This window comes from Brassica napus, chromosome A9 (assembly GCF_020379485.1).
Source record: "Brassica napus cultivar Da-Ae chromosome A9, Da-Ae, whole genome shotgun sequence".
In the NCBI taxonomy this organism is placed as follows: Eukaryota; Viridiplantae; Streptophyta; class Magnoliopsida; order Brassicales; family Brassicaceae; genus Brassica; species Brassica napus.
In genome coordinates this window covers 14365311-14378650 of record NC_063442.1, presented here as the reverse complement: position 1 = coordinate 14378650, position 13340 = coordinate 14365311, and the positions used below count along the sequence as shown (strand labels likewise).

General features: G+C 32.8%; 2 protein-coding genes across 2 annotated transcripts; both read left to right on the top strand.

The window, feature by feature from the left end:
- Positions 1 to 708: 708 nt before the first annotated feature.
- Positions 709 to 6042, top strand: LOC106367632 (potassium channel KAT1). The gene is made up of 10 exons (XM_013807444.3): positions 709 to 1427; positions 1526 to 1741; positions 1812 to 1967; positions 2045 to 2102; positions 2322 to 2639; positions 3053 to 3292; positions 3376 to 3474; positions 3565 to 3783; positions 3869 to 4244; positions 4332 to 6042. The coding sequence occupies exons 1-10, from the start codon at positions 1249 to 1251 to the stop codon at positions 4442 to 4444; spliced, it is 1974 nt and encodes a 657-aa protein (XP_013662898.2). The 5' UTR covers positions 709 to 1248; the 3' UTR covers positions 4445 to 6042.
- Positions 5401 to 6042, top strand: LOC125578278. Its single transcript, XM_048740661.1, has one exon. It carries the CDS (start codon positions 5454 to 5456, stop codon positions 5886 to 5888), a length of 435 nt encoding a protein of 144 aa, XP_048596618.1. The 5' UTR covers positions 5401 to 5453; the 3' UTR covers positions 5889 to 6042.
- Positions 6043 to 13340: the final 7298 nt, after the last annotated feature.

Sequence of the window (13340 nt, the reverse complement as noted above, 5' to 3'; positions counted from 1 at the left end):
TTGAGTTGTTGTTGGTTGTTTTTGTTTCCTTGCTGTAATAAGTTGTTTAAAAACAACAGTGTAACCTTTTAGAAAATAATAATCTTAACATCTTACCAAAAAAAAACAACAAATATTGACTTATTTATGTGAATATATATATTATTTTAAATCATTATAGTGGACGAATAAAACACCATAATTTATACAACAAATTTTCTTAGATTCACCTCATCATACTCACCATTTTACCATTTTAATTACATAATTTTACATGAGCTTCTTCATCCTTCCCGGTTATTTTCTCTTTATTTATAACTACAATATAATGTTATAAATTATATATATTATAAATTAATAATTTATTTACCCTTAAAGTCTAACTATTAAAATATAACATAATTCAATATAGATATATGATTCTATTAATAAATTAGCAGTTACAAATTTGAAATTTCTAGAAATATCAAAAGTTGTATGTTAGTTAATTATTTTCTAAATGATATTTATTTTTAATTCTTTTTAGATGAGAATATTTTGGCTGAGGTGGATAGTCTCAAAAGCCTTGAATTTAGTCCCTTTTATATAGTAGGATTATTATTGTTTTGCTTGGTCCATATCTGGATTCCTGAAATGAACACACCATAATTTTTCATGCCCATTTTTGTCCTTCCAATGACACAAATAGGCCTAGACACACACACCAAACGTATCTTCTTTCTCTATGTGTGGTATGTCTATATATCACTACCACCTTCAGATGCTGAGAAAGTGGATTTCACACCACAGTCATAAACCTCATCAAGTAGCAATCTCCATAACCAGTTTGCGTCTACTCTTCTTCTTCTTTATGTTGGATTTCAAATCTGTTTCCTCTCAAAAGAAACAAACCATGAGCATTTCTACCTCAAAAGCTCAATGTTTACCACTTAAGTTTTGTCTCATCTCTTAAGATCTTTCCATATCACACACTACTCTGTTCCGTGTTTTCCGCTTCTTGCTCACCATTGTTGCTTCTCCCATTTAAACCATTTTGGTTTCTGCAAATGGCGCACTGACTCTGCTTTAAGCCGTTAACCTTTCCCTGCCAAATTCAACATTTTTCTCTAAGAAAAAAAAGATAAGCAATTGAGTTGCAGCAAGTTGTGCTATAAAGGTCCTATATAGCTTCATCACTATATATATAACTACCTTGCCAAGAAGAAAGCCTCAAACCTGCTAGAAAAAAGCCTTTTACATAACAGTTTTCTTATCAAAAACATCAAAAAGATGTCCATCTCTTGCACCAGAAACTTCTTTGAAAGATTCTGCGTTGAGGAATACAATATTGATACCATAAAACATAGTAGCTTCCTCTCCGCAGATCTTTTGCCATCTCTTGGAGCTAGAATTAACCAATCAACTAAGCTACGTAAACACATAATCTCTCCTTTTAATCCAAAATATAGGTAATTTTCTCATAATCTCCAAACTATGTTTTATGTAAATTTTAACTTAACCAGATTATGTTATGTTTCTCTCAATCCTCTGGTTTATGTTGGAACAGAGCATGGGAGATGTGGTTAGTCTTTCTAGTCATTTACTCAGCTTGGATTTGTCCTTTTGAATTTGCCTTCATCACCTACAAGAAAGACGCCCTTTTCATCATAGACAATATTATTAACGGCTTCTTCGCCATTGATATTGTCCTCACCTTCTTCGTCGCCTATCTCGATAGCCACTCCTATCTTCTAGTTGACAACCCTAAGAAAATAACAATAAGGTTAGAAATAAAATTAGTTTGAAACCTTTGTACAAGTGAATCATATTCATGAAAATGTGAACATTTTCAGGTACCTCTCTACTTGGTTCGCCTTCGATGTGTGTTCTACAGCACCATTTCAGCCATTGAGCCTCCTGTTTCACTATAATGGAAGCGAGTTAGGATTTAGAATTCTTAGCATGCTCAGGTTATGGAGGCTCAGACGGGTTAGCTCGCTGTTCGCAAGGTTTAATTATTGCAATGCTTAAGACCATATTATAAAAGTATTTATCGCATTTCTCTAACTCTTTCTTTTTGCTTCAGGCTTGAGAAAGATATCCGTTTCAACTATTTCTGGATACGGTGCACAAAACTCATTTCGGTTAGTCTCAAAACAGAGCAAAAAGCTTTTTATTTATTTATTTATAATAAACTCTACATATTAATATATGATAAATAAATAAATTTTCACATTCTAATTTGAACCATTTAGTTTTCCTCCATATTAGTAATATATATTTAAATTAATAATATAAATTTTCTATTTTATTAATTTATAGAAGTTTTACTGTAATAACTTGATTTTTTTTATAAATCTCAGGTCACTTTGTTTGCTGTACATTGTGCTGGATGTTTCAACTACCTGATCGCAGATAGATATCCCAATCCAAGAAAGACATGGATTGGAGCTGTTTATCCAGATTTCAAGGAAACAAGTCTCTGGAATAGATATGTGACTGCTCTTTACTGGTCTATTACGACGTTGACGACCACTGGATATGGAGATTTGCATCCTGAGAATCCAAGAGAAATGCTCTTTGACATTTTCTTCATGATGTTCAACCTCGGCTTGACGGCTTACCTGATTGGTAATATGACTAACCTCGTTGTTCACTGGACTAGCCGAACCAGAAGCTTTGTAAGTTTGATGATCCCTTTATTTTGATCTAGCTAGGCATGTTCATTTTGTATAAAAAAGGTTGGGTACTTTGAAAAGCAAAAACTTATATAATTTTATATAGTTAAATATATATTGATATAATTCAAACAGGTTATTCGGATATCCAAATTTAAAATTAATAAATTAAAATTTCTTGATCTAACCTAGTAATTTATGTTATCCTTACATGAAAATTATAGGTAATTTGAATTAGGTATGGTAGGATCATATATCTTGTCTGAATACACATGCATATTTTGATCTACCTCAAGTTAATTGTTATACCTACTGAAAGTTATAGACATGGTCAAATATTTTTGACTTGAACTATATTCATCTTTAGTATTAACATGTTCAAACTAGACAAAATACTAATGATTTCTGTACAACAGAGAGATACAGTGAGAGCTGCTTCAGAGTTTGCTTCAAGAAACCAACTCCCACATGACATACAAGACCAAATGTTATCACACATTTGCCTGAAGTTCAAAACAGAGGGCTTGAAACAACAAGAAACTTTGAACAATTTGCCAAAAGCAATCCGGTCAAGCATTGCAAACTATCTCTTCTTCCCCATTGTTCAAAACATTTATCTATTTCAAGGAGTTTCTCGTGACTTCCTCTTTCAGTTGGTAAAATTATATTCTCTAACTTTTCATTTCAACTTTTAATATCACTCTAAGAGGTTTCATGAAGTTACCATTTTATGCCCAAGGTTTCAGATATAGATGCTGAGTATTTCCCACCTAAGGAAGATATAATTCTACAAAACGAAGCTCCAACGGATCTTTACATTCTGGTCTCAGGATCAGTGGTAAGCGAGTTATATTGGTTATCAGTAAAAATTTAATTAATAGCATAGAATTATCAATAATTACCTTCAAACGTTGTGTAACTGTTGCAGAATTTCACAGCCCATGTTGATGGACAAGATCAGATTCAAGGCAAAGCAGTTGTTGGAGATATGTTTGGAGAGATTGGAGTTCTATGCTATAGACCACAACCTTTTACGGTAACGACAACCGAGTTATCTCAAATACTACGGATAAGTAGAACATCGCTGATGAGCGCGATGCACGTTCATGCTGAAGATGGACGAGCTATAATGAACAATCTCTTCAAGGTATGTGACCTAAAAATAATATTCTAGAAACTTATGTATGGAGTTAAAACAAAATTAAATTCATGTTTTGTTACAATACTTGCAGAAAATTAGAGGACAACAATCAATAGCAATAGAAGATACTACTAATAATGACCAAGAAAACATAAATTTTCAACTAATGGGATGGGAAGAGTGGATGGAGTCAAGAAAAGATGCCAATGGTTTAGATGTTACAGAGTCAACTTCAGACAATGGAGAAAAGGCTATAATGGATGCAACCCACAAGGGAGATACGGAAACAATTAAGAAGCTAGTTAAACATCAGCATTGCAGCTCCAGCATCCAAACCAAGCCATGTAGAGGAAAAGACAAGAGAGTTACCATTCACATGTTGTCACAAGAGAAAGATCTATCACAGTGCCATAACGGGAAGTTGATACTCTTACCTAAATCCATAGAAGAGCTTGTAATTCTAGCAGGTAAGCTCTGAAGAGACTCAAAATGAAGAAAAAAACTCTCCTTTGTGAAAAAAATTTCTAACCGTTGAAACTTTGGGAATTGTGTAGGTGAAAAGTTTGGAGGATGCAGCTTCACAAAGATCACGAATGCAGAGAACACTGAGATTGATGATTTAGATGTCATTAGGGATGGTGATCATTTGTTTTTCTCATCAAGCTGAGTTTGGAGGTAGTAACTGAGACTAGCCTTCCTTCGTTACAGCAATGTATGTATATCGGCAGCAGTGTATTCTTACTCGGTTTCATAGAATTACATTGTTAGAGGTTATATGATATATAATTTAATAACAAAAAACTTGAAAAATGAGAAAGTCGAAATAAAGTAGTGCAATGAATAATTTTTTGTTGCTTCATCTTTTCTTAAACCACTGTACAAAAAATCAATGAAAAATAACCATCCCTAATTTTTCTATGGTCAAAAACCTTTTTTAAAAATATTAAAAAAAAGAAGATGAAGACCACAACCTTAATTAATGAATGGTAGCTTTGCTGTTCTCTTTCACGTTTGTATACATCAACGTATTCCAAACATGCTACACAATTGTTGGGAAACATTTGATTTCCAGTAATTTAGAGCGTGTTTTTAGGCCACCAACAAAAGTTAGAACCTGTATAAATCTATAGACTAGTTAAAACTTCTGTTACGTACATATTATTATAGTGTGTCTTTTTAGATTTTGGTCACGGACCTTACCCAGCATGGCAGCATTTGATTGAATCATGTACTAGCTACAACATTGCAAGTGAAAAGCCATTAAGACAAAAGTCTAATTCTAATATTGCAAGATGTTAATCTGCGTCAGATACGACGCATCTTTCAATATATATAGTTGCTTACTGAAACTCCTCAAAATATCTAACTGTCTTAGTTTAGTAAGAATAATTATTTCACGAGTTGAAAAAGACAAAACTGAATATATATTCCACGAACACGAAGTGCATGCGTCCCACCTACGCAGTACGCACATCTGTTGCTTAACCTACTCATCTTCTTTTCTGTTATTCCTATTATACCCTCGTCTGCGCCCTTGTTCCTACACTTCTACAAGCCCAACTTCGTAACTTCACATGTCCAAAAATGTCTCACAAAGTCACAAACCTAAAGACGTATATAAAAAACTCACCAACGATTCCCATAATCACAGACCCTCATCGCATCAAACCAATCTAATGTCGTCTCTAGAAACCAAACCAGATCAAAGACAAGGAGCTGAGATCTTCAATGGAGGATCAACCTGCAAGCAAAAAGCAAACGAGATCTTATCGACCATGAATCTTCCCAAAGGACTCCTCCCTCTGGACAACATGACAGAGATCGGTCACAACAAAACAACCGGTTATATCTGGATCAAGATTAACAAGAACGTTCAGCATCGGTTCAAGGCGATCGGAAGAAACGTGTCGTATGACTCGGAGGTCACTGCGTTCGTGGAGAACCGTCGGATGCGTAGTCTTACAGGGATCAAGAGCAAAGAGCTTCTGCTTTGGGCTACGATCTCTGAGATCTTTGTTAATGATCAAGACCAAACGAAGATCACTTTTGCTAATCCGACGGGACTGTCACGTACTTTCCCTGTTACTGCTTTCGAGGAAGAAGAGAAGTGATTTGTCAACGGTCTAGAACTTTGCTTTTATTAGCCTTTTTTCTTTATTTCGTTCCTTCTCTTTGCTTGGCTATGTATTGTTTATCTGCGTCTTTCCGGTTACAATAATGATAAAATAATGTACTTGCTTTTTAATATAGTTCTTATTGTTCTAATTTGTAGAAATCTACTTGCTTCTTAATATAGTTCTCATTGTCCTAATACTTATTATCATGAACACTGAACATGTTTCATTCTTTCTCGCTTCAAAGACACTCCTCTTAATATAAAACTCCAGATAATAAATATAAATATTTCAAAACCAAGTAGTGAAAAATCTTTCTCATCCATCATATTCTCAAATGATCTTCTTAAATTGTAGAACTTTCTTCTCTACTAGGACACATTTCAAAAGATTATATGCTGCTCGTCCATGTCTTTCAACATCAAGACAACTATATCGTCCATTCGGAAAATCCCTACTGAACCAATGACACACTATGAATATTTTTATATTTTATGGTGATTATGAAATTGAAAACAATAACTATACAAATATATTTAAACCAGCTTATGCGTAACAAAACAACTATCACCTAAAAAACTATCACCCAAAAACACTATCATCTGTAATTTCTTTTTTCTTTTTACAAAAATAGTGCATTGTGTAAACACAACACAATTATTATTGGGGTTTTTGCCAAAACTAACCCACAACTTGATTTTAACCCCAAACCTATACCCAAACTTGAATCAAATGCAAAACTAACCTAAAAGCCTAGTGAAATTACAGCTTAGCTCTTTGTGACCAAACAAAAAAACAGAAACCATTTTTACGAATATAGCCCCAGTAAATCGTCTGAGTCGTCTGAGATGTTGGAAGTCGTCTGGACGACTGAAGTGTAACTCGTCTGGTACCAGTTTATTTTAAAAATAATTTATAAATCTCGTAAAAAAATATTTTGATGCGTGAAAAATAAAAATCAAGTAATTATAAACAGTTTTAAGTGATATAAATTAAGATATGATAAAATTGATTTGTTTTGAAGATAGATGAGTGGAAGTAGTGAATCATGAAATACTTTGGTTTAGGAGTTTGGCAAACATATGTTGTAGTATTGTATGTATTGTTAGGGTTAGATTTTGGAAAACTAAAATGTTTTTTTCAAAAATTAGTTTTCACCTATATGTGTTTATTTCTGTGTATAGTAAACACTTTTCAAGTTTGATTTGATTTTATGAAGTGTTTAATTAGATAATTGAGTTTAGGGGTTATGTTTAGGGTGTGGACGACTTATATTTCAGTCGTCTGTTGAATAATTTACTCGGACGATGTATATTTCAGTCGTCCACATCGTACCGAACCTTTAATTTTACCAATGTACGTTTTAACCTAACCAGATCATTTACCGGACATATAAAAGCTAGTTTAGGGGTTATGTTTAGGGTCTAGACGACTTACATTTCAGTCGTCTGGTGAAGAAATTAAAACAGACGACTTACATGTAAGTCGTCCAAATATTCCCGCCTAAAATTTTTTTAAAAAAATATTTTCCCGCTTAAATAATTTAAACCAGACGACTTACTTGTAACTCGTCTGGAAAGTCTTCTATTTTAGTTTCCCGCTAAAAATTTTAATTTCCCGCTAAAAATATTAAACTCTTCTGGACGACTTACATGTAAGTCGTCTGTTTTAATTTCTTCACCAGACGACTGAAATGTAAGTCGTCTGAGTCAAAAATATTTAACCTAATTGGATTTTTTGTCTCCTTATATAAAGAAAAATTTACACATTCTCTTTCCTCCTCTCAAATGGCTGCAACAAAAATGTAATGTTCATCATTCTAAAACTCTCCAACCTCTCTCTAATCTCTTTGACTTGAAAACACCAAACTTTATATAATTTTTTCAGTTTTGTCTCATATATTTCTTACTAATCTATCTCTTTTGCAGGTTTTTAATCAAATGGTACTCATCTTCCACTAATTTAAAGGTAGATATATTAATTTTAGATATGTATTTTTGTGTGTTCTATAAATGTAGATTTATCTAATCTTCCACTCGTTTTCTCTATTTTTAAGTCATTTGAACGTTTTTGGATATGCAGGTTTTTCAGATCTGGATTTGATATGCAGGTTTTTCAGATCTGGAAGACTTCTGGGACGACTTACCTGTTAGTCGTTTGGAAGTCGTCTGGAAGTCGTCTGGACTTCTTGGAAGTCTTCTGACAAAGTCGTCTGGACTTCCAGGAAGTCGTCTGGACTTCCAGGAAGTCGTCTTGACTTCCTGGAAGTCATCTGGACTTCATGGAAGTCTTCTGACGAAGTCTTCTGACGAAGTCTCCCTTTCATAATAGATCTGAGCGTTTTGGTAAGTTCTTATGTCTGATTTTTCTTCATTTGGTAACTTCTTGTTGTATAAAGTTCTTACTTTTTTCCCAAACTAAAACTCTCCAAACCCACTCTAATCTCTTTGACTTGAAAACACCAAACTTTATATGAATTTTTCAGTTTTGTCTCATGTCTTTCTTACTAATCTATCTTTTTAAGCCATTTGAACGTTTTTGGATATGCAGGTTTTTCAGATCTGGATTTAATATGCAGGTTTTTCAGATCTGGAAGACTTTTGGGACGACTAACCTGTTAGTCGTCTGGAAGTCGTCTGGAAGTCGTCTGGACTTCTTGGAAATCTTCTGACAAAGTCGTCTGGACTTCCTGGAAGTCGTCTGGACTTCCTAAAAGTTGTCTGGACTTCCTGTAAAGTCATCTGGAAGTCGTCTGAACTTCCTAAAAGTCTTCTGACAAAGTCGTCTGAACTTCCTGAAAGTCGTCTGGACTTCCTGGAAGTCTTCTGACAAAATTTTCTTCCATATCAAGTGGTGGTTGTGGTATTGATGACAATGGCAATCTTGTAATTACTTTAAGATGATGAGGGTGAGAGAGTAAAAATGTCATTTTCGAAAAGAAAAAAAACAATTAATGGTATTTTCGTAAATTATATGAATTTGTGGGGTGAATAGGGCAAAACCAATTTTCAAAAAAAGTGGAGGTTAATTTTGTGTTTGACTTTAAGTTGTAGGTCAATTTTGCAAAAAGATATATTAGATATCTGTTCCAATGAAATTTTAAACTGATGAAAGTCAGGAAATTTTCTTATTCGTGTGTAAGCTATATAATAATCAATAAATTATATTAACTGGACCATATGTTTACGTTTATAATTTCATATTAACATATCAAGTTTTAGAACTGGTACAGATCCAAGCCAGCTTTGAAACTTTTTTCTTTTTCTTTTTTCAAATTTGAAAATAGTTACAGATGTAGATTCTTATTTTATCACAAATTTATCACAAATAATAATTATAAATTAATAATTCAATTTTATATTATTTTTTTAAAAAAATATTTATATTCATTTTTCTTGGTCTAATATCACGAATTAAAAAACGTGAATTTTGCATTGATTCGAAAGAGAGAGGAAGAGAAAGAACAAATAAAGTTGGGAATAGAACAACATTGTGGGAATATAATTATAACCATCACCATTAGACCATAACTTTCTAGGCAATTCCACAGCCTCAATGACACCATTCGATTGATATATCTATTTACATGAACACTATATGCATACAAAAATGAAATACTAAATTCAGTTGTTAAGAAAGTAATTAACATTTTTTATTCTTTCTCGCTTCATAGACCACCTCTCAACACAAAAACTCGACACACCAAAATACTAATATTTCAAAAGAAAGTAGTGAATAATCTTGTATCATCTATATACTCTCAAATGATCTCGTTAGCTTTTAAAAGCTTCTTTCCTCTAATGAGTTACATTTCAATAATTTCATCTCCATCGAGGATTCCATGTTCGTCCATGCAGAGCCGGTCCTAGAAAATCCAGGACCAGAAGCAAACTAAAAAAAAATTGGCCGCTTATATAGTATTTGGAACCCTGGTTTAGCCAATAAAGTCTATAACTTTCTGAACTTACCACTAGACTAAGGGAAAGTTTTATAAAATTGTAGCCGAAATTATTCTTATAATTAAACGGCCGGAAGCCACTGCTTCTTTGGCTTGGCCCAAGGGCCGACTCTCCGTCCATGACTTTCAACATCGAGACAACGATATCACTTCATTATTTACCAAAAATCCAATCTGAACCAATAACGTACCATGAATATTATTACATTTTGTGTTGATTATGAAGTTGAAAACAATAACCCAAATACATTTAAAGCATAACAAAACAACTATCACCTTGTGCAATTTTGTTTTGCAAAAAATGGTGCATTGTTTAAACACAGCACCATGATTATTTTGATTCAATAAGACATAAATTAGATATGAGTTCCAACAAAATTCCAAACTGATAAAAGTCAGGAAAATTATTTATTTGTGTGTAAGTTATATAATAATTGACTAATGATATTAACTGACCCATATGTTTAAGTTTATAATTTCATATCAACATTTAGAACTGGTACTAGTCTAAACCAGCTTTGAAATTCTGTTTTTTTTCCTCCTTTTTTAAGTTTGAAAGTAATTACATATGTAGATTCTTAGACCATGCGTAATGGTGAGACTCATTGGAGTCCTTAGCACAAAGGCATTTCAGATTAATCATGGATATTTTGGATTTAAAAAAAAAAAAAGATGACTATTCACAGGCCGCCATGTAGTCAATGAGACCCGTGAACAGTGTAAGTATCAATCCTTACCAAAGGATTTTAATGATTCTTTTTTTGCACATACTCTAAGAAAGTTGGCTCCACACCCTCTAAGGATTCTCTTAAGAGCTCTCATTGTGGATGCCCTTATATTGTCACAAATAATAGGAGAAAACAGTTAAATAAATACTGAACTTAACACTTTGGCAAAAAAAAACACGAACTCTTCGTTATCCAAAAACATATGAAGTTAAGTTGTGTTGACTGAACCAAATTAGTTATAACTTTAGTCAACATTAAATTTCATTTAACCAACATTTATTTTTTTAGCAAAAGTCAAATGACATATGAAGTTGTGTTGACTGAACCAAATTAGTTATAACTTTAGTCAACATTAAATTTCATTTAACCAATTTTTTTATATTTTAGCAAAACGACATCGTTTGATTTCCGTTAACAAAGTAAATGTCGGTTAACTTAAATTTAATGTTGACTGAAGTTATACCTAATTTTGTTCAGTCAACACATATTCATATGTTTTTTGGATTGACGAAAGGTTCGTATTTTTGTTTTTGACAAAAATGTGTAAGTTCAATATTTATTTGACTGTTTTTTTCCAAATAATAGTATAAATTAATTATTTTCCATCACAGAAATTTTAAAATATATTAATATACATTTTTCTCTGTCTAATTTTGCGAATTTCGAGTAGGTTTGAGAGAGAGAACAAAAGTTTTTTATTTCTTTTTTGCTTCTAGAAAGGGTTACGAGGCTTAAATTGGGACAAGCCTTCGTCTTCGTCTTCTTCTTCTTCTTCTTCTTCTTCTTCTTGATTTCACCTCACCTCTCTCTCGATTTTTCATGTCTCTTCCAAACAAACGCTCAACTTGCCCCGCAGCCGCTTCTTCTGCCTCCACCACCGACTCTTCTTACTCTTCCCCTCCTCCCATGAAAAAGTCCAAAAACGGCCTCCACTCTGGATCAAGATTTAAAGCACAACAAAACAACCGGTTATATCTGGATCAAGATTAACAAGAACGTTCAGCATCGGTTCAAGGCGATCGGAAGAAACGTGTCGTATGACTCGGAGGTCACTGCGTTCGTGGAGAACCGTCGGATGCGTAGTCTTACAGGGATCAAGAGCAAAGAGCTTCTGCTTTGGGCTACGATCTCTGAGATCTTTGTTAATGATCAAGACCAAACGAAGATCACTTTTGCTAATCCGACGGGACTGTCACGTACTTTCCCTGTTACTGCTTTCGAGGAAGAAGAGAAGTGATTTGTCAACGGTCTAGAACTTTGCTTTTATTAGCCTTTTTTCTTTATTTCGGTCCTTCTCTTTGCTTGGCTATGTATTGTTTATCTGCGTCTTTCCGGTTACAATAATGATAAAATAATGTACTTGCTTTTTAATATAGTTCTTATTGTTCTAATTTGTAGAAATCTACTTGCTTCTTAATATAGTTCTCATTGTCCTAATACTTATTATCATGAACACTGAACATGTTTCATTCTTTCTCGCTTCAAAGACACTCCTCTTAATATAAAACTCCAGATAATAAATATAAATATTTCAAAACCAAGTAGTGAAAAATCTTTCTCATCCATCGTATTCTCAAATGATCTTCTTAAATTGTAGAACTTTCTTCTCTACTAGGACACATTTCAAAAGATTCTATGCTGCTCGTCCATGTCTTTCAACATCAAGACAACTATATCGTCCATTCGGAAAATCCCTACTGAACCAATGACACACTATGAATATTTTTATATTTTATGGTGATTATGAAATTGAAAACAATAATTATACAAATGTATTTAAACCAGCTTATGCGTAACAAAACAACTATCACCTAAAAAACTATCACCTAAAAACACTATCATCTGTAATTTCTTTTTTCTTTTTACAAAAATAGTGCATTGTGTAAACACAACACACTTATTATTTTGATGCAATAAGATATATTAGATATCTGTTCCAATGAAATTTTAAACTGATGAAAGTCAGGAAATTTTCTTATTCGTGTGTAAGCTATATAATAATCAATAAATGATATTAACTGGACCATATGTTTACGTTTATAATTTCATATTAACATATCAACTTTTAGAACTGGTACAGATCCAAGCCAGCTTTGAAACTTTTTTCTTTTTCTTTTCAAATTTGAAAATAGTTACAGATGTAGATTCTTATTTTATCATAAATAATAATTATAAATTAATAATTCAATTTTATATTAATTTTTTTAAAAATATTTATATTCATTTTTCTTGGTCTAATATCACGAATTAAAAAACGTGAATTTTGCATTGATCCGAAAGAGAAAGGAAGAGAAAGAACAAAAAGTGTTGGGAATAGAACAACATTGTCGGAATATAATTATAACCATCACCATTAGACCATAACTTTCTAGGCAATTCCACAGCCTCAATGACACCATTCGATTGATATATTTATTTACATGAACACTATATGCATACAAAAATGAAATACTAAATTCAGTTGTTAAGAAAGTAATTAACATTTTTTATTCTTTCTCGCTTCATAGATCCACCTCTCAACACAAAAATTCGACACACCAAAATACTAATATTTCAAAAGAAAGTAGTGAATAATCTGTATCATCTATCATACTCTCAAATGAGCTCGTTAGCTTTTAAAAGCTTCTTTTTTCTAATGAGTTACATTTCAATAATTTCATCTCAATTGAGGATTCCATGTTTGTCCATGCAGAGCTGGTCCTAGAAAATCCAGGACCATAAGCAAATTAAAAAAAAATTGGCCGCTTATATAGTGTTTGGAAC